The sequence below is a fragment of the Silurus meridionalis genome, chromosome 17 (assembly GCF_014805685.1).
Source record: "Silurus meridionalis isolate SWU-2019-XX chromosome 17, ASM1480568v1, whole genome shotgun sequence".
NCBI classification, from domain to species: domain Eukaryota; kingdom Metazoa; phylum Chordata; class Actinopteri; order Siluriformes; family Siluridae; genus Silurus; species Silurus meridionalis.
In genome coordinates this window covers 25,633,142-25,659,437 of record NC_060900.1, presented here as the reverse complement: position 1 = coordinate 25,659,437, position 26,296 = coordinate 25,633,142, and the positions used below count along the sequence as shown (strand labels likewise).

The window sequence follows — 26,296 nt, the reverse complement described above, 5'->3', positions numbered from 1 at the left end:
AAGGCAGGCTTTGTTTTATTAAGGCACTGTAATGTGGTAATTACATCATTGTGTTAGCCAGCTTCATAAACCTTTCACGAGCGCTCCGAATCCGAGAAACGATAGCGATATTCAGGACATCCGTCCATTTTTGTTTTGTGGTGCTTCGTAATGGTGCTATTCCTGCCGTTCTTTATTTTTTATAACTAATTGGTATTGGAAACTTGCTTGAGGCGAGACGTAGCACAGGAGATAAAGTATTTATCAGAAATCTCTGTTATCAGTCAAATTATTTGTGGAAAAAAATCATAAGCAATTCATGATAGATCCAAAAAAAATTATTTTGTCGTTATTGTCCTTATTGTCCTTTTATTTGAGACCTTTTTACATCTTTTTCTTGTTCATGTTACACTTGAAACGTGTTGTTTGTACTCGTATTAGCAGTCAGACATGGGTAGGTTTAACAAATGTTTTTTTTGTTGTGTTTTAAACGCTATTGTAATAACTTTGAAAATTGTACTGTGTTTTAGATGGATGCATATTATGTCTCTTGAGTTTTATGTAGACCAAATAAAATGAAAGAAATATTATGACAAATAAAGAAAATCGTGTATTGTGAACAGATGAAACTTTGCTTCGTGGCTTTTGTGGATCGTTGTTCAATCTAAGAAAAATGGAAGGTCACTTCTCGAGAAACTAACAACATTCTAGCAAACGCTCAATAACTAAAATAAACAAAACATTTAATAAACAACTTTTTTTGTTAACAGTTTTTGAAAGTTTATTAATGAGCTGTGTGTCTTTTTGGCATAAATCTCCCAGGGGGCGGGGCTTACCAGTTTCATCAAGTTTCAGTACCAGTTCTTATACAAAATGCTTTTCTGTATTGTCTATATAATTTTTTGGAAGCTATCATTATTAATATTACATAATCCGCAATGGCCTGGACTTTTTTTGTTACAATGTTCTTCTGAACATTTACAAAATGTATACATTTTTACAAACTTATGAATATTTCACCAAAATATAATCACTCAAACCATATTCAAAATGCAACATAATGTTCCTATAATCCTTTTAGGATTTTGTATTAAAAAATAATGAGAGAATGTGGACATGTTTCCTCCTTGAGTCTGGTTCTTCTTTGACTGATGCCACTTTCCTGCTTTTGAAAAATTCTCTTAGAAGCTACAGATGATGCAACGAAGTGAATATAGAAATTTGCTTCTCAAGTAGGATCAACATTTTAGAATGTGAGAATCGATCCTCTCTATCTGCCAATCTGTAGTAGCTATAGTGTTTGGACTTTGTAATGGATATTACTTGTGCCATTTTTCCTTATGTACTGTAGTTATATGCTATGTAGTTATGCTGTATATTAGATTGTAATGAATGAAATGAAAGGCTCTCCATTATTCATAGCCCTGAGGTTTTTACTTCTGAGAATTGTTGATTAAGTGTTTTATTGGTTAAGTAATGAGTCGTATGAGGAAACGTCAAACATTCATGACAGACTAAGTATAAGTAGGTAAGTAAATAAGTAAGTAAGTATGTAAGTGCATAAGTATGTAGTAAGGAAGGAAGGAAGGAAGTGAATAATTAGGTAAGTTAGTATGTAAGTAAATAAGTAAGTAGGTAAGTAAGTAAATATGTAAGTCAGTATGTAGGAAAATAGGTAAGTAAGTAAATAAGCAAGTAGGTAAGGAAGGAGAGAAGGAAGGAAAGTAGTAGGTAATTAAGTTAATAGGTAAGTAATAACTAGGTAAAAAAAATAAGTAGGTAAGTTAGTAAGCAAGTGGCTAGTCAAGTCAAGTTTATTTCTATAGTGCTTTTCACAACAGACATTGTCTCAAAGCAGCTTTACAGAATTTAACAGTTAAGCTGAACAATGTGTATTTATCCCTGATTAGCAGCCGTGGCGACTGTGGCCCGGAAAAACTCCCTTAGATGTTATGAGGGAAAAAAACGTGAGAGGAACCAGACTCAAAAGCGGAACCCATCCTCATTTGGGTGATGTCAAGACTGTGATTATAGTCTTTAAACAATACAGAACACTGGGAGTGAGAACTAACATGAGCACTGGAATGTGTGATTATAAGGAATGTAAGATTATAAGTAATGTAGCAATGTTCTACAGTCTTTTACAGTCATTTGAGATTATGGAACCAGGAGCTACTGAGCAACTCATAAAATAGCTCAACATCATCACAGATCCAACACCAGCTTCTCCATGCCAGGTAGGTAAGTAAGGAAGTAAGAAGGTACATAGGGAAGTAAGTAAATATGTAGTTAAGTAAGTATGTAGGAAAGTAGGTAAGTTAGCAAACAAGTGGGTAGGGAAGTAAGTAAGTACGTAAGTAAATAAGTAAGTAGGTAAGTAAATAAGAAGGAAGGAAGTGAGCAGAGGTGGTGAAAGTACACACATACTTTACTTAAGTAGAAGTACAAATACTCATGTTTTACAATACTCAAAAAAAGTTGAAGTACTGATTATACTTTTTTGCTCAAGTGAAAGCAAAGAAGTTTGGGCTCTGACATGTACTTTAATTTCAACATAATCGCACATTTCTATCTGTTCTAAATGTACCATATATTAATACTTCATGTTTTTAATACTCTAAGCAACACGGACATGGAGAAATATAGATGCTTTATGCAAATGTATGTTTATTATTAGTGAATCCAAACTCAACATAGAGCATGAAGACAAAATATTCTTGTAAATGTAAATTACGGAAATCATCAGGACACCAAACTGGACCTTTGCTATGTTTCCACACGGACAGTTAATTAGGTGATACCGGAGAAACTGCACCTTTTCAAGTCAAGTCAAGTCAAGAAGCTTTTATCATAATCATACCGATTTATGGTATGGTATGGTTTTATGGGATTTATGTTATAAATCATCCCGATGACATAATCAGAGAATATTTTTTTTCGATGTAAGTGTGGTTTATGTAAAAGACATTTTAAGCTTTCTATACATATATTTATGTCTGTGAGGCAAATATTTTCTGATATTCAGGTTGTTTTATTTGTTTTTGAAGGGAGATGAGGCGGCAGAGAGCGCCCCCTGTCTGTTTACTTTATTTTACAAAAACACAGCATTATGTTTTTATTTTAAGTGTATACAAATAAGACATTTTACAGATTCGAATAATGGATTTTTCTTATCTGTATGATCAAAAAAAGACAGTAATTTAAGTTTGTTTCGTCATTATGAGGGATAAACCCACGAAATGCCACCCAGAGTGTAATTGTGTGAATCATGGTGGATTTTGGTGTTTGATTTGAGACTTGGTGCATAAATAAAATAAATGTTTACTAATTAAAAATATTTTTTCGGGAGAGTTTATTTTTTTATTTTATATTTGAGTAAAGAAAGGATGACGTGAATAAATGTAGGTTGTGCTGAAGGTTTAAATTTCGCCTCTTTTATATTTAGTTATTTATTTATGTATTTATATTTTTGATTAAAATGGTCAAACAGAAATGCGTGCTGAATTGATCAAATTTAGTGCCGTTAAAATCATTTGTTTGAATTTTGACAGCCTAACATATAAATATTAATGCAAAACAATTCAAAAATATTTTATCTAATGAATGGGTCAAGACTGAACATCCACATATAGAACACAAGCTGAGAAAAGATGATGATGATGATAATCAGGTGATCAGGAACGTCTCTGTTCTCAGTCATGTTTACATCACTGACTCCCTCTGTCTCATCCACATTAACCCCAGACTTCTTACTGCCTTCTGCCTGCTCATTGTTAGCTTCGTAAGTCTATATCTGTGGTGAGTGAGAGCAGGACTTTATACACCAGTGGATTGAAAAAGATGCACAATGACAGGAAATCGGTTGATTGGCTGAAATTTGCGCAATGAAAAATAAAAAATATTGAATTTTCACCAAATTAATGGAATAAAACTAAATTAACAAGTCTGTTCTGAAAATGTAAGAAGTAGAAAGTACAGATATTTATGTAAAAATGTAGAGTAAAAGTAAAAAAGAAAAATAAATAAATAAATAAAGTGCTGATCGCAGCTGTTCAAGATCTCAGCCAATCAGAGTAAATTGGTGTTAAGTCCCGCCCCCATGGGAGGTTTGTTCCAGGATGGTGAAGGTAAACTGTAAACGAAAACTCATTAGAAGATTTTAGTTTCAGAGCTTATAAAATAATGCAGGTTTATTTGTACAATACATGTACAGTAGCATTACACTTCAATTATAATACAATCGTAGTGTAATGCTACTGTACATGTATTGTACTGTAGGTCTCGTTTGTTTCACTGGGTTCACTTGTGTATATACTATATGAATGTGTGTGTGTGTGTGTGTGTGTGTGTGTGTGTGTGTGTGTGTGTGTGTGTATATATATATATATATATTAGATTAGATTAGTTTCACATAAGCTTAATCAGAAAAGGAAGTTCCTTATTAGGAAACTGTCTGAGACAAACTCAAGCAGGAAGTGACCTATCATACAAGAACAAAGTGCTGACCAGCTTTTATTAAATACATTTGACAACAAAACCAAATACAGTTACACATTTTTTTGTCAACACTGGCTGTAATTCCCTCAGCATTGCACACAACCGCTCGATTGCACAAGTGTTTATTTTTTGCCTTAATAATGCTTAAAAAGCAGAGTTTTTTTCCATTATTAGTCTAAAAGATGATTCATGAACGAATGATTTATTTTAAATTGCACAAATCATATAAAAAAACAGACGACTAGTACAAATTTCCTCTTTTAAAATACATACACAATATGGACAAGATTATTTTTATATTTTGTAGACACCTGGTCATATGATTGGTCATAAGATTTTGTCACAACTTTTAACATTCCATGGCGTGATCTCTGCACTCCTGATTGTGGTCTTTGAGTTGTTCCTCCTTGTCAGGGATCCACCAGCCACACCCTCGCCAACCTCTCCAATCACTCCAAGCAGCTCACCAACTTACTAATCATCCACACCTGGTCCAAATCAGTCATCACACCATAAAGACCCCGTTTGTCCACATGCTCATCGTCCGTTCTACAGCTTAGGCTTACGAACATTCAGGCCTGCCCAAACTACTCCGTTTGGTTTTTGCTTGGCTTACAAGATTCTGTGTGTTATCTGTTCTCAATCTGCCACAGTTATTCTATTAGTTCAGTTTACCCTAGTTGAGTGTTCTTTTTTTCCCGTGCTTTCTGCCTTGCCCTTTTGCTTTCTCATTAAAAGGCCTTCGTTGAATTCACTTGGTTTCCAGTACGTTTTTAGCGCCTGACACTCCTACCCGTTTTTTATTTTATGGTTGACCAAAAGTTCTTGTGAACCCTGAAACTTCCTTGGGAATTTCCTTTCCATTGAAATCGGACATCTTTTAGTTTTTAAAATCTGCTCTAGAAACTTGAAATTTTATGTCCGGTGACCATCAAATCTTTATCAAAATTCGTTTAGTTATCAAAAGGTTGTGATGCAAAATGAAACTATTTGGAACCAGTTCCTGCAGGTACCTGAGATCAAATTTTGCAATTCAACCCGAAGGTGTTCAGTAGGGTTGATAGTGGGCCACTCAAAGTTTCCAACTCATGTAAAACAGATCTTCATGGAGCTGGCTTTGTGCACAGGGCTATAGTCATGCTGGAACAGGTTCGGGTCTCCTAACCTTCATTACCTCCCCTTGATATCATTGCTGAATGTCTTGCTGTCTGGTGAACAGAAGACATTGATTAATTGAAAAGAGATAAATGCCAAAACAAGCAGATTTATGCGGTATGATGATGTGTTCGAACACTCATCTATGGTATTTGTGTGTGGAAATCATGCACGTATTTACTCAGCGTCTTTGCCCTCCTGATTTCGTTTGATGAGTGTGGTGTGAGACCGAGGGCGTTGGCTGTAGGAGCGGTGGTTTCAAACCGTCGCTGGGTGTCTTGCTTTTGTTTGTCCTCGACTCCACCGGTTTCACACATCGACACCAATCCAATCTGAGTTTCATGTGCTGTTGCCTTCTTCCTTCTCTATTCTTGCCTTCTGCAATGTTCAAGGTTGTGAAAACTTTGGCTCTAGTTTGTGTGTGTGTGTGTGTGTGTGTGTGTGTGTTTCTCTGAGGTGAAATCTGACTGTGTGTAAGTGTGTGTGGGAGAGAAGTAGTTCTTTAATTCAGCAATGGGCCAAAAAATTAAAATAAATAAATATATATATAAAATGAATTTAAGGTAAACAAACACACACACACACACACACACGCACACGCACACGCACACTTAAAACCAACTAGACTCATCATTTCAAGTCCGTAATGCTCTTTTGGATTTCTGCAGCGCTTCAATCCAAACGCCAAACAGGCTGTACACAATTAGTGTTTCCCTTGTGTTCAATTCAGGCTTGTAATTGGATTTTTTTTGGCCCAGAAATGAGCCCCGCCCCTTATCAATACCGTACATATCTGCTCAGCCCTATGTCTTTTCCTGTAAAAAGCCTTCTGACAATTTTACCACTGGTGGTATGAAAAAAAGAAGGTGGCTGGATGGGTGTTTGTAGTATGTTTGAGTAGCCTGGATTTTCAAAATCAAAAAAATGACAGACTTCCTCTTTAAGAGTATTATAACTGTTACTGCTATTTAAATTGTCTTTGTGAGGTGTGTGAAATTTGGCCTCAGAAACACTAGTGAGGGTGTGTTCAGCACTGCAGCTCGTATACTACTGTTATTCTCACGCATCCGTAAACAACGTTTTCTCACACTTGCCTGTGTGTGTGTGTGTCTGTGCGTGTGTGTGTAGGCGAATAAGAAGGCGTGTAGCTCTTAGAGCCACAGTTCTGCTCTCATGTATGTCCTGTGGTATGATGAGGAAGTGTTGGTGTGTTGAGAGCTCACCGGAGTTTGAAGCGCTTTACCAGAGCGAGCAGAGTTTGGTTTAAAGGGGGTAAAGGATCTGATAGTGATGGAGAAGAGGTTCTGACAGGGAACTCTGGTGGATTTTCTTACAGGCATTAACACACACACACACACACACACACACACACACACACACACACACACACACACACACACACACACATACACTCAAATACAAAAGGATACTTAGAGAAGAAGGTGTGTGCAGGTGAACAGGGAGGAGAGAACTGGCACGATGGTAAATATATTATTATTATTTTATTTTTCTCTGACTCTGAAGGTTAAACCTGAGACGATAAACTATATGATTGACAAGCTGGACATCTTTAGGTGTGTACTACTTCTCATTCTGATAGGAGTCAGAGGTCTGAAACGATGCTGCGATAGTGTCGTCCGGTTTGGGTCGAATAGATGCTGTAGTACCTCTGCCATTCATTCATTCACTCATTTATTTGTTTATCCTCGAGCTACATCCAGGATATGATTAGTTTAAAGGCCCCTTGTTCGAAAAGCACCAGAATGTAATAATTCAAATACAGAAGTGTTGAGTAGAAGATGACGAAAACTGTGAATTTTCAACTCCTTAAATGGAAGAGATGCAATATTTCTTTCCTGGTTCTTGTTTTTACACAGGAAGTGCTAAAACCCAGAGACTCCACATCCGATAGACCACGCTTCAACCATTATATACCCTGTGTTAAAATACTGTTGTTGTCTTTTTCTGTACATGATACATCAATAATATAATAATAGTGTAGGTAAGGGCACGTATAAAATATACACAGGACTCAAACGCTGGTGGGAAAAAGAGCGCACCGACCCACCTGTTGGTATGGTTGGAGGTGCATTTGGGCTTGGCCCAGCCACAAAACTTTCAGAGATAGAGGCACAGAGTTGTTTAAAGAGGATGTGTATATCGAGAGGGATTTGCGCAACAGCACTTTGGTAGCGTGAGGCAGAGGGAAGTTGAGATGTGTGTCGCAGGGGCCTCAGCACTTCCTCCCACACACACACACACACACACACACACACACACACACACAGACACACCAATAAAATATAGCAAAATGAATCAAATCTTACGTTTATCCATATTCTTACACTCGTAACCGTTTTTGTTTTTCTACACCTGAGGTAAATGTTCATATTCTTCATCACTGTGCATTGACATTTAGTTTATAAATTTATATATATACATATATATCAGATATAGATCATTTTACTTGACAATTTTCTCCCACAACTGAGAGAGATGTTTCGCTAGTTAGCTCCGCCAGCTATATACAGTACAATGCAGTGTTCTAGTAGTATATCATATTAAAACCAATTTCTTAGCATTTTAGCAAAACATCTGAGGAAAAGTTTTTGGCAGTTTGGTAGAATTTTCATCAACACACTGACTCTTCATTGTATAGTTTCAAAGATGCATACCCACAACTTGAGACGTTCACATCTCAAATCATTTCAACGGGGCTTGTAATCAATTTTCCATTTAGGTCTCCATCAGTGAACAGTTGATAATCTCAGCAGTGAGGGAACTATAATTAATGGACATTTTGGTGCCACCTAGATAAAGACGGGTTCCCTTTTGTGTCTGGTTCTTCTCAAGGTTTCTTCCTCATACCATATCAAGGAGTTTTTCCTTGCCAGTGTCACCGCTGTGTGTGGTATAAAAGCGTTATAAAAATAGCATTTAAATGACATCCGAACTGTGTGTGAACATGAAACATTGTAGTAATTAGCTTCAGTTTTGTGTTCTTTACTTTACTTTACACACTGGGAACGGGTTTAGTAAAACTTGAGTTAAATTAATTCCAACATTTCTGATTGTATTGTGTTGCCAATTTTTTGCACATTTGTTCAATGACAGTATGTTAAATTTAGATTCAGGATGGTTCACCCACATAGTTTTCTTTGAACCAAAACGCCTAATGTATGATGGAAGTCTATATAGAGATCGTTTGAACTTTGTAGGTATTTTTTTATTAAATGGTTTCAATACTAGCTAGGGTGACGTCATGGAAAGAAGCTTTTTAAATTCTTTGCATTAAGTAAGTACTAAAACATCTTAAGCTTGGATGGAGGGTGACTGGTGGGGCGCTGATATTGGAAAATAATTAATGATGCTATGGTGTGATGCGACCTGCCTGGAAATGGAGCTACTGCTACCACTGGGTTGTTGATAATTTTTTTACATTAGCACATCTGCGTTGTACTTTTGACCCATTTATAGTTCACTTTGACATTTCAGGAACGTCCTGTTCTTACACCAGTCTACCTTCTATTCTATATTTTATTTTCTCATTTATTTTCTCTCTGCTGTACTGAAGGTGTCAGAAAATCATCATGCAGCCACTCCACCGACTATCACAAAGCACCGACACTGCAGACTCCATCCATAAATGTTAAATAAACGCATTTCACCTTCAGCTGTTACTATTGGAATAATATATGCATTGATATATAATGAGTATATATGTGCAAATTATAACCCTTTCATTTTGCATATGTTTTTTTTTTGCTTTCCCCTGTTCACACATATGAGGTCAACTTCATCCTGTTTATGCATGCGTTTGGCGTGCGGTCTCCGAATTAGGCCGAGTTTCTCAAATGTGTTGGCTATTTTCTGTCTGTAAACAAAATGTATCATGCGTTCAGGATGAACCCAGAGCTGTTTCTTGTTCTTTTAGTCTATAATATCAGCAAATCTACGACTCGAGTGTTATGAGCTGTTCAGGATAGAGAAAGTGAGTCAGTTGTGTTTCAGGCTGTTTTGTGGGAAAACCCTGCCGCTTTTCTATCACATCACAGGAATATAAACCACGAAGAGCCTGATGTGGTTTCGAAAGAGGGCATTTCCATGCCATGAAACCAAAAGAAAAACCCCTTGAGGCTTTGCGTCTTACAAGAAACTCTAGCTGTCGTTAAACACACTCGGATGATCACAGGGTTTATTCCTGCATCATGAGATCTAATAAATGTAGAATAACGATGATGAGGAATCTAATGTATAAATACTGTAAAATAAAAATAAAACAAAAACCTAAATATCGTGTTATTTATTAATATACAATTAAAATAAAATGTATTGTGATTGTATATATTTATTCACTAATCATTGGTTAAATAATTACAAATTTGTACATGAAAAAAAAACAATATAAAATCTACAGAAAAACTAAAAGCCTGCACTGCTCAACATATTACATAAAAAATGGGAAAATTAAGTGAAATATTAATTATTTATTCAAATATGATGTAATAAAAGAAAATATAATGAAATATATCTTTAATAATGTATATTTTAAATATATTTAATGTAACTCAGATCAGATTCCAACCATAATCGTTTTTATTTAAGTGATTTTTCTTGTAATATTCCCCCTGGATTTCACTCCATTCATTTCCCCCTGAGATTCTGGGGATGAAATGCATCCTCTGAGCATGATGCTGCCACCACCTTTGCTTTCCTGGTATCAACTAAGGTGTGGCCTGCAACCTTGCATTACAAATTGCTAATTATCTTGAACAGATATCGCTATCTTGGTCACATGACACCAACAAAAAAAAAAGGTGTTTAATAGGGGTGTGGATAGAGCTCAAAAACACTCCGAACCATGTAAAGCAGATCTTCATGGAGCTGGCTTTGTGCACAAGGGCATTGTCAAGATAGAACAAGTTTGGGTCTGCTAGTTTGAGGAGGAACCACATATGGCTGGAAAAGGCATGTACCCCAATACATTTGGCCACATATATATAAATATATAATATATTGAGGTAGATGCTTAGAAAATCTGTTTCTTGTAATCATTACCAAAGTTAGCCTAGCCAGGTGTATTCATAGACAAGCAGCAATGTATTTCACACACATATGCACATATGCAGAATCATAAAACACGTTTTGTACATCTCTAGTGTGATATCCAGATGTGTATGTAGTACACAGCGAATGTGATGGGTTTAGTCAATTTCCTGAGACATAAAGTGCATGCATATGGTGTTTATTATTGCTGACATTGTCGTGCTCATACAGCTTATTTAACACATACGAAGGTTGCACGTTAAGTGTGAGATTTTATTTCGTATTATTATATTAATAGTGAGATATTTTGTAGATACAAAGAGAGAAACAAAGCAAAACTGCCCGTGCAGTCTGGGTAGGAGGGGCATAATCTCTGTCCGGTGATAATTAGAGCCAGATAAGCCAGTTTGTGATGCATATGAGTTCATGTACTATGAGTAGAAGAGGGTAGAAATTGTTTTCCTTTGATTGTGCTCTCTGTAACACATGCATTCTTTAAAACGTGTAAAGCCCAGGAAAGCTATTCAATCTGTAGCTCTCTGAGAACACAGAGAGGAAAGCGATATCCCCTCCCACACACATGCATGATTGGTTATTGTTGTTCTGCTTGAAAGGGAATTGATGAATTCCATGACCTGGCAAGTTCTCACAAGTCTCGTACATATACAGTACAGACCAAAAGTTTGGACACACCTTCTCATTCAAAGAGTTTTCTTTATTTTCATGACTATGAAAATTGTAGATTCACACTGAAGGCATCAAAACTATGAATTAACACAAGTGGAATTATATATGGAATTATATACATAACAAAAAAGTGTGAAACAACTGAAAAATGTCATATTCTAGGTTCTTCAAAGTAGCCACCTTTTGCTTTGATTACTGCTTTGCACACTCTTGGCATTCTCTTGATGTGCTTCAAGAGGTAGTCACCTGAAATGGTCTTCCAACAGTCTTGAAGGAGTTCCCAGAGAGATGCTTGGCACTTGTTGGCCCTTTTGCCTTCACTCTGCGGTCCAGCTCACCCCTAAACCATCTCAATTGGGTTCAGGTCCGGTGACTGTGGAGGCCAGGTCATCTGGCGCAGCGCCCCATCACTCTCCTTCTTGGTCAAATAGCCCTTGATGCCTTCAGTGTGACTCTACAATTTTCATAGTCATGAAAATAAAGAACACTCTTTGAATGAGAAGGTGTGTCCAAACTTTTGGTCTGTACTGTATATGAAACTTATATCAACATCCCATGGATTTGTTCGGATTGTGCTTGTGGAGGTTTGTGCTCATTCAATAGTGTTAGTAAAAGTTTGGTACTGATGTAGGTGAGGTGAGGAGGCCTGGGGTTCAATCAACATTCCAAGTCAACCCAAAGGTGTCCAATAGTGGTAATAGAGCTCTAGTAGCTCTTCCACTCAGACCCATCCAAAGCGTATCTTGTGCACAGGGACATTGTCATGCTAGAACGGGTTTGGTTCTTCTAGTTCAATACAAGGGGAAATTTCATGCCACCACATCTAAATTTCATCCGAATTTGTCTGGTGACCATCAAATCTCCATCAAGTTTCATTCAATTAAACTGCTTGAAACAGTTCATGCAGGTACATGAGATAAAACTCACAGGTCATGCCTTTCACTAGCGGAAACAGTGTATGACCTCAGACCACAAGTTGTCCGTGAAGACCATGATGTCAGGTGTCAGGACAACTTTATAACCAGTTAATGAACTGATTAGATTTTGGAATTCATTAGTAGATTCCTACTATAAATACCGTGAATAACATCTGGTCTATACTGTATGTCAATACAGTATAGACCAGATGTTATTCACTGTATTTATAGTACAAATTCGGGACCTCGAGAACTTTTGGTTTGTGTATTATATTAGCATGATATCTCCAGAACGAGTGACTGAATGTTTGTAGGATTTATACAGAATTATTATCATAACCAGCAGATTTACTGGGTAGATTTAAGAATCAATTTGTTTCAGGACACCTGACTTTTCCAGCCATATGTGGTTCTAAGGCACACAACTGTAGTGGATGTCTTTGGATGCTCTAGTAGAAATTGTTCCATTTACAATGCCCCTGTGCAAAGCCGGCTCCATGCTTACATGGGTTGCAGCAGAAGATCTTGAGTTTAATGCTATAGAGCTCTGACTTCAAACTTGTTGCGATGCATTGGAATGCTGACTGCACCCCAGGCCTACTCACCTCACCTACATCAGTACCTGACTTTACTAACACCCTTGTAGTTAAATGAGGTCAAATCTCCACAAATTCTAGTGGAACATCTCCATCCTCAGAAGAGTGGAGATCATTGGACCTCCTGGAGTGTTTAAAGGCTCTGGCATGGAGAAGCTGTTGCTGGATCTGTGATGATCACAAATGTTGAGCTCAGTAGCTCCTACTTTTATACCAAAGACTGTAGAAATAACATTTACTTATAATCTTATACTCCAGTGCTCATGTTAGTTCTCACTCTCCAGTGTTCTGTAGTGTTGAAAGATTTATGATCAAACTCTTGATGTCACCCAAATGAGGATGGGTTCCCTTTTGAGTCTGGTTCCTCTCAAGGTTTCTTCCTCATAACATCTAAGGGAGTTTTTCCTGGCCACAGTCACCACGGCTGCTCATCAGGGATAAATACACATCATTCACCTTGACTGTTGATTTCTGTAAAGCTGCTTTGAGACAATGTCTGTTGTAAAAAGCGCTATAGAAATAAACTTGACTTGACTTGACTCATTTTAACAGCAAACGAAGACTAAATATGTGTTCGCAGTGGAGGCATCTCCACCATAACCATGTCATCGAGTTCTAACTGTTTGTTAATGGATTACATGATCCAGAACCTCTGAGGCCATCTCCATGGTATTCATGATCCTGTGTGTTTAGATATATAGCCTAAAAATTTCAGAAAACCTGCAGTATTTACATCAAGGTCACATGACACTTCCAGTGAACATGGCTTGAAATGACTTCTGATGGCAAACGGGTTTCCTAGAAAAGAATATTTGTGGTATTCCTCCATTTGAACGATTTGTGAATAATTATACAAACTCTATACAATTTTTGTACACAGGTTAATGTCATGAATTTAGTTTACTTTAGTTAAGGTTGTAATACTACGAAATGTGAGAAGGGTGTGAATACTTATGCATAAGCGTAGACTGGTTGGAAATCGTTGTGTGATTGTGAAATTCTACCTGCAGGCCAGCAAGTATCACTGGCAGAGTCAGAATGTGAAACAGAGTGGCGTGGACGACATGGTGCTGCTCTCCAAGATCACCGAGGACGCTATCGTCGAGAACCTCAAGAAGAGATACATGGACGATTATATCTTTGTATCCTTTCTGACATCTCAAACCCGACGTCAGTGCAAAAGCTTTTTTCCCCATTACCGATGAACTAATTGTTATTAGCTGTCATGCTAGCTTTTCTCACTAGACTCTGCAAACCCTGCAAAAATTCTCACTTCCTCTAAAAAGACCGCTAGAGGAAGTGATTGAAATAGATGTCAGTCATGAACGGCGATCTTCTCAGAGAGACCGTAGCGTCTGTACTGTAGATCCAGTTAGCAAACACTGTTCGGATACTTTCCCAGAAGGTCACAAATTACTGAATGCTATAAAAATTTATGACAATAAGTCTCTTGAAATGAATGAGAAACCATCAAATGCAGCTTGTGGGGTTAATGAAAAACAGCTAAATCTGTCCCGAAGACTTAACAATCGTGGAAAACCCACTGATCGTTCAACAAACGTCCTTTTAAAAAAAAAACGCTATACAAATTTTACCACAGAAATATATTAGAGCAAGTATAGAATTTTTATTGATCTTTTAATCTGACAAATTCAAATGCACAAATAAACACTGCTGTGGTAAGCAATAAAATATAAAATGGCTAATTAAAAATAAAAATGCTAATAAGCGGTTGCTAGTCATGTTAGCATGCAGGAAACTGAACTCATGCCTCAAATTTTTCACTTCCTTAAACAGGAGCTGAATAATAACTAGAGGAAGTGATTGAAGTGCATTGATCATTTCAGAACATCGTATGTTTCGTGTTTGTTTTTTTAACCTTTGCACTTATTCACATGAATACATTCAGTCACACTGACACACACACACAGATAAATCAACTATTTACTATTTATTGTTGTGGCTTGTTTCAAAGAATGTGATGTAAATGTTCAGTTCTGTTCACAGTAGCCCTGATTAATGGCTGATTATGAAATTATGGAGGCATTTGTTTTAGGATGTAGCATGTAACGCACGTACTATTCAACCCACATGTGAGCCCAGTTGTTCCTCTTTTCACATGGCAACACACTTCTTTGTTTTTTTGTGTCGTTTCTTTTCTTTACACAAACACACACGCAACCGCTCGTCCAACGTCAGTGTTTCGCTGCAGACAAAAACGTTTTCCGCATTGCAATGAAGCTGTGTTGCGAAATTGAACAAAAATTATTTTGAAATTATTTTAAAATTTCATTCATATACCAGTGGTGGATCAAGTACACAAAACATGTAGTTGAGTAAAAGTAGAGATACTCTGTAAAGTATATGGATATAATGTTCCTTTTTTAGTCACAAGACTTTTTACTTCATCAAATTAGTTTATGGGACAAAGACTCTAATGTGACTCTCAGCACACCGATCTAAGAATAGTATGATATTAATGAAGTCAAACACTGATTGTTATCTATTACAATTATCATGAGCCCAAAACCGAGCGTGAGCTCGACCCTGATTGGTTGCTTGCTTGGTAGTTTTTATACTCTCATAATAAAAAGGAACAACTAAATATAATTGAGTAAAAGGATATTAGATATAAAGATAAAAAAAGATAAGGATATTTGTTGAATATGTTGTTCTAGTTTGTAGTATCATTTGTGCAAATGGTGCAAATTTCTCGCCAATGAAATTCTCTTTCACTTCCAGGTTAAGACAAAATGTTAGATTGGAGAAATATTGTGCACTTCAGTGCACTGATCATATTTGATATTTGGAGATTGCATTTTTTATCACACTTCTTATTTAAACAATTTAAACAAATGAATTGATAAGTCATTTTCACTTCTTGTGTCCTGAGAAACAATAAAAAACGAATTTCTTCTTTTTCTGATTCCCGTAATAATTTAAAATAAGGCACGAAAGTGTCGTAATTGACATTTGATTTTCAATTGTAAATTAAAAGACGAATAAAGGCATCGTACACAGAGCGATCTGTTACATAAAATCGAAAAAAAAAAAAACGAATACACATAAAATAGAGGTATAAAATCGATTTTACAATAGAATAGAAACAAAATATATATATATATATGAAATAATAAAAAATGAATACAATTTGCAGTATGCAGTATTTGCAGTTATGTAGCATGTAAAGAAATTGCATTTAAAATGTGTTAGTGTGTATGTGAGATTATTCATTTATAATCATATTTAATCTGTATTATATTTTCAGTACATTAGATTTAAGTATTTTTCTCTCTGACTCTCTGTTTGATGTTATATCTCTGTCTCAGTCTGTCTTTCCTTCTCTGTCTCCTACTATCTTTCTCTCTTTTTTCCTGTATCTCTCTGTCTCTCGTTCTCTGTCCTTGTTCTTTTTGCCCCCCCATCTAGATTAGATGTTTCTAAAATGTCCTTAACTCTAGTCTATAGACCTACATCGGATCCGTCTTGATTTCTGTGAATCCTTTTAAACAGATGCCGTATTTCACGGATCGAGAGATCGAGCTTTACCAAGGAGCAGTAAGTCATTCACACTGATCACATGATCACTGGAGATCACTTGATCACTAGATCATGATCACACAACTATAAAATCATAAGCTAGAAGAATTGAACGTTTGATGTGTGTCGCCCAGTGACGAATCTAAGAAATGGTAACTAGTATAATTGAATAAAATATAGCAAGCTAGGTAGCTGGTTACAACACAAACCAGCGTGTAATATGTACTAATATGCCTATACTATAAGTTCCTCATCATAACATCCCATAATATACCATTAAAACAGCGTCAGCGTCAGTGCAGAGATGTTATCACTGACATGTTTTGCTGTCTGACGTTTCCTTACATACTTTGCACCTGATCGACAACGCTTAAAACAAAAACAATCATTTGATTCGGTAACACCAAATTATTTCTAAAAGCCCCGCCTCTAACTTTAGGCCACGCCTCCTACCAGAGTCTGTGATTTCACTTTGTCTATTTTTGGTGGTGTTGATTGGGAGAGTGTTTGCTGTTGCCATGCAATACTGGTGGCTGCATTAGTCTTGTAGCTTCGGGATAAAACTAAAGAGACACCAAACACGTGGACGTGGAGGAAAGAACGTGAACTGTGTCCAGTGCAGCTTTAAATTCTAAAGAGATTCTTAGCTTTTAGTGTGTTTTTAAAAAAATAAATAAAGCAATGAAGATCTTTTGTAGAGTGTCTTTAAAGACACCACTGACCAAATGTGAGTGTGTGTGTGTGTGTGTGTGTGTGTGTGTGTGTGTGTGTGTGTGTGTGTGTGTGTGATTATTAATATCCATATTTAGTATGTATTTTATATTCAGTGTGTATATCAGTATATTACACTTACATTGTGCAAATGTTCTCTTGGTTCCTTCGTTTTATCTTCCTCCTCTCTCTCTCTCTCTCTCTCTCTCTCTCTCTCTCTCTCTCTCTCTTTCTTTCTCAATCTCTGCCTGCCTCTCTTTTTCTTTCCTTTTCTCTCCCCATCCTTCTCTCTTTCTTTCTGTCTCTGTCCCCATCTTTTTATTTCTCTCTCTTTCTGTATCTCTCTCTTTCCCTCACTCTATCTATTGCTTTCTCTCTCTTTCTTGATCTCTGCCTGTCTTTCTTCTTTTTTTTTACTTTTCTCTCCCTGTCATTTCTCTTTCTTTCTGTCTATGTCTATCTTTTCTTTCTCTATCTTTCTGTATCTTCCTCCTCGCCTCGCTCTCACTCACTCTCTCTCTCTCTCTCTCTCTCTCTCTCTCTCTCTCTTTCTTTCTTTCTATCTTTCTTTCACTCTCTCTCTCTCACTTTTCTCCCTTGATCTCTGCCTATCTCTTTTCTTCCCTTTTCTCTCCCTCATCTTTTCTCTTTCTTTCTCTCACTCTCGTTCATACACCATCTCTTTCCCTTTTCTCTTTCTCGCTTCATCTCCCTCTCTTCCTGTCTCTCTCTCTCCTTCTCTCACTTTTGTCTGTTCTTTCATGCCTCTTTGTTTTATCTATTCTTCCCTTTTCTGGTCTCAATGTCTTTCTCTTTGCCTCTTGTTCTGCCTTTCTCTTTAACTTTCTCACACCACTCTTCCTATCTCTCATTTTCATCCTGTCTCATCTTGTCCATCTCTATCTTTCACTCATTCTCTCTCTCTTTCATCCTGTATCTCTCCCTCTCTCTCTCCTTCTCTCTCTCCAGGCCCAGTATGAAAACCCACCTCATGTCTACGCCTTAACAGACAACATGTACAGGAACATGATGATTGACAGCGAGAATCAGTGTGTGATCATCAGGTGACTATAAGGAATCCACAGTACAACAGCTTAATGCCTCACACAAAGCCGCAGATTATCTGTTTACACGATCCCCAACTTATCAACGAGTTACGTCCCGGGACCACATTTGTGAGTCCGTTAGTCCAAAAAAGTGAGGTTTATACACCTTTGACACAAATATTCAGTGTAAGGCATAAAACAAACACACACACAAAAAAACTGCAAATTAAATATTTTTATATTAGATATTTTTATTGACCTCAATGAAGAAGAGATTTTATTTGTTATATGTACATTACAGGACAGTGAAATTCTGTTCTTCACATATCCCAGCAACTGTTAGGAAGCTGGGGTCAGAGCACAAGGTCAGCCATGATTCTGCACCACTGGAGCACAGAGGGTTAAGGGCTTTGCTCAAAGGCCCAAGATTGTCAGCTTGTCAATACTGGGACTTGACCCCCAAGCCGTCAGATGAGTAAACCAGAGCATTGAACCGCTGAGCTACCACCTCCCTTTAAAGCTATATCTCCCATTGACACAGCAAACTTCACATGGTCTACGATCTTGTCCTTGTTCTCTAGAATTGTGCTGGTTGGACTATTCATGTTATAAGAATGAGTGACGTCTACCATCTTTACCTTCTCAGTCCTATCTCTCAATAACTTTGTGTTTATTAGCAGTCTCACATCACCGCTGCTTTTCCGCTTGCTTACGGACATCCTGGGAACTGTACTTCTGCTATAACCTACCATATGTTGTACAGTGCATTAATTCAGAACGCTGATTAAACTGACCGCAGGCTACCTGTGTGTTCAACGCTCAGAACTCACGGCTTTCAGCTAATCACAATCCAGGCTTTACATTTACTTTGGTACATGGTGCAATATGGTATCGTGCACCCACATGCCGGACATGTGACAACGTCTGGCAGACACGTGAGCTAATCCGTGATTTGTTCGCATCTTTGAACGTTCGCAGTGCGAAGGGTTGTTCGTATCCTTTGCAACTATACAGGGGACCTACATCCCATCATCAGGCCGCCGAGGACCTGATTGTGGTTCGAGGCTTGAATATGAGCTATGAGTGAAAAAAACAATAGCAACATTACATTAAAAAATTAAAGCCTACACAAACTAGCATTTCTTGGAAGTTGTACAAATATTAATTCATATTACCCAGGAAATGAGCTGTACTCAGTTTCATTATTAAACTTTGTTGCTATCCGGAGTGCTCCTGGGTTTGTAGCAGGTACTCTGAACAACCTTGCCACGTTACATGCTATTTACATCCTGGACACTGTACCACTGTACAACGGCTTGCAGCAGAGTGCACGCATGTAACATGTGAGTTTCTTCTACGATTTCTTTGCATCTATGAAAGTTTGCAATCCGAATGTTTGTTCGTAACTTTGATGTTTGTAATTCGGGGATATACTGTGGGTGGTAGCTTAGTGGTTAAAGCATAGGACTTTGGATCTAAAGGTCTTGAGTTCAAATCCCAGCCACACCAAGCTGCCACTCCTGGGCCCCTTTACAAGTCCCTTAACCCCCTCAGTTGTATGAATGAGATCATTGTAAGTCGATCTGGATATGGGCATCTGCCAAATGCCTTAAATGTAAATGTCACACATTGTTAATTCCGCTTAATCTGTAGATAGTGCCGACTGTATGACAACTGTATGAATCTGAACTGCATTGAAAAACAATACGCTAATTCCAAGAAGACTGCTGCGTAATGCCGTTACAGAAGCTATACAGGGTCCTAAAACCCATCATCAAGCTACCGAGGAACTGGATGTGGTTTGAGGCTTGAACATGAGCTGTGAGTGAAATAGACATCCATTAGCAGCATTCGCCTCTACCATAATTTTTGTAATTTTTTTCAAAAACGACACACGTTAGCATTTCTTGAAAGTTGTACAAATACTCGACGAGATTAGCCAGGAACTGAGCTGTACTCAGTTTCATTATTAAACTTTCATTTTTGGTATTATCCTGGACACTTCTGGGTTTGTAGCATGTACAGTGTACACTGAGCAACCTCGTCCACCTTACTGTTTTGTTTTTTTTTCTTCTCAGAAACAATGAGGAACTAAAAGCATCATTTCCTCCCTGGTTATAAGAAGTGCTAACTCGTTGCTAAGTGGTTCATCCGAGCAGCTGCCAAGCTCAAACTGTTATGTCAGAATCAGAGCATTAAAGGACACTTTTAATATATGTGTGTCTGTCTGATAGAAAGAGAAACGGAAACAGAAACAATGTGTGTTCGAAAGGTGTGTGTGAGACTGTGATATGATCTGCTGTGTGGTTTTTGCACATGTTAAAAGGCGTGATCATATAAAAAATATAGATTTAACAGCTTTCATGTTTCAAGCTTTTATTCTATTTTCGGATCCATATGGTCGTTTGTATACACTAGTACGATGCTCTTATCTCACTTGATGAGTATACTTAATCTGTGTGTGTGTGTGTGTGTGTGTGTGTGTGTGTGTGTGTGTGTGTGTGTGTGCGCAGTGGAGAGAGTGGAGCAGGAAAAACAGTGGGTGCCAAGTACATCATGGGCTACATCTCCAAAGTGTCGGGTGGTGGAGCAAAAGTTCAGGTACTCTGCATTCTGGAATATATATATATATATATATATATATATATATATATATATATATATATATATATATATATATATATAAATGTATGCATCCCTGTTCATACTACAGGAACTCCATGTTTAATAATAAACAGATATTTATTTAATGCTAAACCATGATGGAAGGAGTCTCCAGTGCAAAGGGGCTCAGGGGAACTCTTTTTGGACCATGATACTGTGTGATTAATTAATTTCCTTAATTTCACAAGTGCTGGGACTTTTTCAGCCACACTTCTTACCACAAGAAACCTACCACAAAGATTGAATATTTGGAAGTGGGAGAATGAAATTTTCCCTTCACTTGAACTAGGAGAGCCAAACCTGCTCCAGCATGACAATACCCCTGTATACAAACCCAGCTCCAGGAACATATGGTTTACGTAGAGATCTTAACCCTTTTAAAGAACTTTTACTAAAACCCTTGTGGCTGAATGAATCTCACCCAAATCTCCACAAGCACATTCCAAAACCTAGTGGAACATCTTCCCAGAAGAGTGGAGGTTATAATAACAGGAAATAGGGACTAAATGTGGAATGGGATGTTAAAAAAGTGCATAACAATCTCAATCTCAGATGTCCACGAGCTTTTGAGCGTATAGAGTACGTTATTACATTTAAATAACAGATTTATAGTGCTTAAGTGCATTTATTTCTTTGTTCCTCAGCATGTAAAAGACATCATCCTGCAGTCCAACCCTCTACTAGAAGCCTTCGGAAACGCTAAAACGGTCCGCAACAACAACTCCAGCCGCTTTGTGAGTCTCATGATGTGATCTTTTTTCCGAAAAAAATAAATCCCTCAATCGCAGACTTTACTGTACTGTGTGTGCCTGATCATTGCATCTCGAACGAAAACAGGGGAAATACTTTGAGATCCAGTTCAGCCGTGGAGGAGAACCGGATGGAGGCAAGATCTCCAACTTCCTGCTGGAGAAGTCTCGGGTCGTGAGCCAGAACGAGAACGAGAGGAACTTCCACATTTTCTATCAGGTCAGATTGAAAGCGAGGAGAACCGTAGAAGCAGAAGATGAGAAAAAGGAGAATAAGTTTTTAGCTGACAACAAAAAAATCCCTGCATATTTCTGCACAAGTCTAGACAGAAAAGGATTTATTTAAGTAATGAGAAAGAGAAACGGCGTGTGTCAAAAAGGTCATAAGTCTCACCTCGTACAACAAATAAACAAACTTGGATATATTTAGAGTAGTCATTGTGCAGCTTGTATAGCAGTACAGATTTACTGTCTTATGAAAATAACTCAGGATACAGCTATTATTGTCTAAATATCTGGCAACTAAAGTGAGAACACCCTCAGTGAACATGTCAAAACTGTGTCCAAAGTGTGAATGTTTTGTGTGAACACCATTGTTATCCAGCACTGCTTGACTCCTCCTGGACATGGAACTACACAAATTGTTGCTAGGATCCTCTTCGACTCCTCCATAATGACATCACTGAGCTACTAGATGTTAGACATATGGTGCTTCTTGAACTTCTGCTTGAGGATCTCCACAGGTGCTTAATAATGTTCAGGTCAGCAGCGTTCATGCAGCCTCGGACCATGATGCTACCACCACCAGACTGTAGGCAAGACGGTTTTCTTGGTGCTCCTCACCTGGGTATCGCCACACATTCTGGACACCATCTGAGCCAAACTAATTTATCTAAGTTTCATCAGACTAAAGGACATGGCTCCAGTAATTCATGCTCATCTTCAGCAAATTGATTTTGGGCTTTCTTGCTCAGCCAGCTTCTGCACCTGATGCACAGCACAAGGATTCAACTTCTTTGATCGACCCTTGTGAGACCTTGGAGTGTCTTGGAAAACCATTGTATGTTACTGATCTTCTTACAGCTTCAGCATCTTTGTGGAGAGAAACAATTCTAATTCTCAAATCTTTAGAGACTCTTTACCATGAGGTGCCATGTTGAACATCCAGTGGTCAGTATGAGAGAATTTGACATAAAGCAAATAATTTGAACTGCTCCAATACAAGAATTTGTGTGGTTCTGTCAAGCAGACAAAAACATGAACATGATGAATAGGACACGTGGCTTTGCACAGTTACACGACGTACAGATGTTATATATATATATATATATATATATATATATATATATATATATATATATATGAAAAAAAAGGAAAAAGTCTCTTTCATGCATTTCCAATGTTCCATTTTCAGCAAGACATCTTTCTCAATAATCTCTTTTGATTCCAGTTGATCGAGGGATCTTCAGCCCAGCAGAAGGAAGCTTTAGGGATCATGACTCCTGACTATTATAACTACTTAAACCAATCAGGAACCTACAAGGTGGACGGCACCAACGACAGCCATGACTTCCACGAGACCATGGTGAGACCTTCACCTCATCCTGCACATTTATTCAGGAATAAAAAACACTCAGGATAGTGCTGTTATAGGAAAACGATCACACCATCCAAATCATTTACAACGTTCCTGCTATTAATATTATTATTACCTCATCAATAACTGTTGCCATGGAAATTATACCATGTTCAACAGTATACCTTTGATCGATGATATCAGATATGGCAAATCAGCTCTAAATGTTGGTGTGTGTGTGTGTGTGTGTGTGTGTGTGTGTGTGTGTGTGTGTGTGTGTGTGTGTTTGGTTGTTGCAGGAAGCCATGCAGGTCATCGGGATTCCCGGAGACAATCAGATGCAGGTCCTGCAGATTGTAGCTGGAATCTTACACCTGGGTAACATCAGCTTCATCGAGGTGGGAAACTATGGCCAAGTGGAGAGCACAGACTGTAAGTGTTCATTTTGAGACCTTCTGGGTTTTTATTTGCTCTAAAATACAGTTTAAATAAAATTAAGTCTGAATTGTAGAATTGCTGAACCAAAGAGTTTCTTACTGCAACAGTTATAAAAACATACTGTACATTGTATAGTCAAAAGTTTGTGGAAACCTGACCATATAATTAATGCGCTTTTTTGGACATCCCAATTCCACATTTAGTCCCTATTTGCTAATATAAAAAAACCCCACTCTTCTGGAAAGATGTTCCACAAGATTTTGTGGAGATTTGTGATCATTCACTAACAAAAGCTTTAGTTTAGATTTAAGCAAAAAAAAATTCCTCCCAAATGTGTTCAATAGGGTTCAGTGGTGGACAAAGTACACAAACCATATAGTAGAGTTGAAGTATAGATCTTCTTTTTCTTCTTTCGGCTTCTCCCATTAGGGGCGCCCCAGCGGATCATCCGTCTCCATACCCCCCCTGTCCTCTATCCTCCATCTGCCTCTTTCACCCCAACAACCTGCATGTCTTCCCTCACCACATCCATAAACCTCCTCCTTGGTCTTCCTCTTTGGTCTCTTTCCTGGTGGCTCCATCCTCAGCATTCTCCTACTGATATACCCCATGTCCTTCCTCTGCACATGTCCAAACCATCTCAATCTCACCTCCCTCACCTTGTCTCCAAAAAGTCCTACATGCGCTGTCCCTCTAATTGCTGTTGAACCGACGCTGTATGTTGGTGATAAGTAGATACACCAAGCAGCAATCGAAACACGTTTTAAACAGAGCCTGCACTCGACCCTGATTGGTGGATTGCTGCGTGTTTGACCAATTACGTTTTTATCCTCATAAATCAAAACGAACGACTGATTTCGCAAAATGTAGTTAAAAGAAAAATATTTGGCTTTGAAATGTAGTTCAGTTCAAGTAAAAGTCTCCCCAAATGGAAATACTTGAAAAAAAGCTACTTAAGTACAGTAAAAGATTACATTTATTTTGTTTCTCTCCACCAATGATAAGGTTAAGATCTTCCACCCCAAACATGTAAATCAAATCTTCATGAAGCAGGTTTCTATACAGGGGGGCATTGTCCTGCTGGAACAGGTTTGAGTCTCCTAGTACAAGTCAAGGGGAAGAACCACCAAAATCAGGTGTATCTTTTATAATAAGCTATTTGAAAAGTACACCAATAGGAACACCGCTACACATGCTCGTCTATGTTTAATGATCGAATCAGCCAATCACATTGAAGCGGCCCATAAACACATACAACCTGTGAAAACAGCTCAAGAGCTTTATTTCACAACCAACGTCAGCATGAAGAAAAAGTGCAGTTACTGCACCTTCTAAAAAAAGTAACAGCTTCACCCCTGTTCTACTTCTACCCAGACTGCAACACAAATCTCCACATGTGACTCGATCGGTTCAGCGTGACCACATTTCCTACATATAAATGATTATTTGCATTGAAGATATTTCCAAACATGATCTCTCTCTCATGCTGGTAAATGCTCTCTGTGTTGCTTAGTGCTGGCTTTCCCTGCCTACCTGCTGGGCATCGATCAGAACCGGCTGCAGGAGAAACTCACCAGCCGGAAGATGGATTCCAAGTGGGGCGGCAAATCCGAGTCCATCGACGTGACGCTAAACCAGGAGCAAGCGTGCTACACGCGTGACGCTCTCGCCAAGGCCCTGTTCACACGTGTCTTCGACTACCTGGTGGAGGTCTGGATTTACTGCAAAACCTTTGTGCATGTGCACAATTACAATGTTTTATTAATTATTATGGAAGGTTTGGAGAACAGTTTGAAGAAGAACCACCTTAAAAAATCAGGTGTCCCAATACTTTTATCCAGATTGGGTACCATTTCCCACTTTCCCTTTAATATGTTATCATTTTTTATATGTTTAATGTTACTCATGTTACTGAAAAACCATAGAACGCAACATCTTTTGCCCTTAAGATATTCCAGTTACAGGTTTACCTCTTTTCGTTAAATGAACATCTCCTTATAGAGAGGATGTAGATGTAGATAAATACACACATTTATGTTTTGTATTTTTTATATAAAGTGTTGCGAGCTGTCCGATTTACTGAAATGTTACAGCCATGCGTTTTGAAATCGAAATGATTTTCCATTTGTATAAACAGGCCATAAACAAAGCCATGCAGAAGCCCATTGAAGAGCTCAGCATCGGAGTTCTGGATATTTACGGATTTGAAATTTTCCAGGTGAGTCAGTGTTTTTATATTAATCTCTTTGCTGAGATTATGTGAGATTCTGGACTGAAAGTAACTGATGGTCTCTGCAGAGGAACGGCTTCGAGCAGTTCTGTATCAACTTTGTGAATGAGAAACTGCAGCAGATCTTTATCGAGCTGACTCTGAAGGCTGAGCAGGTACACCCACGTACAGACACTTGTAACACATATCACACATAAACAGCCTTACACGTAATTATACACGTACACACACATACTGATGCTTACACATGCTTGCACACACGTATGCACACTCATAAAGACACATTTTTACAAATACGCATTTACACCAGTTTACACTATAAATCCCTACACACACCTACACACACTTACACACACTTATACACACTTATACAGCTTTGCACACACACACACACACATATGCACACTCACACACTTACACAGATGCTTACACAAACACATTTACACACACGCTTACAGCACATCA

The 26,296-nt window shown here is 37.9% G+C and overlaps 1 protein-coding gene across 1 annotated transcript in view; it reads left to right on the top strand.

Annotated features, from left to right (window-relative positions):
* The first annotated feature begins 6,809 nt into the window (after positions 1-6,809).
* The window catches only part of myo1f (myosin IF), a 36,428-nt gene continuing 16,941 nt past the window's right edge, over positions 6,810-26,296 (top strand). The window contains exons 1-12 of the mRNA XM_046871749.1: positions 6,810-7,113; positions 13,888-14,019; positions 16,346-16,435; positions 18,098-18,192; positions 20,688-20,775; positions 21,483-21,572; positions 21,676-21,807; positions 23,038-23,172; positions 23,463-23,595; positions 25,115-25,311; positions 25,739-25,819; positions 25,900-25,986. Of these exons, the coding sequence (XP_046727705.1) occupies positions 7,111-7,113; positions 13,888-14,019; positions 16,346-16,435; positions 18,098-18,192; positions 20,688-20,775; positions 21,483-21,572; positions 21,676-21,807; positions 23,038-23,172; positions 23,463-23,595; positions 25,115-25,311; positions 25,739-25,819; positions 25,900-25,986 (1,263 nt within the window). The 5' untranslated portion in view covers positions 6,810-7,110. The remainder of the gene's footprint in view (positions 7,114-13,887; positions 14,020-16,345; positions 16,436-18,097; positions 18,193-20,687; positions 20,776-21,482; positions 21,573-21,675; positions 21,808-23,037; positions 23,173-23,462; positions 23,596-25,114; positions 25,312-25,738; positions 25,820-25,899; positions 25,987-26,296) is intronic.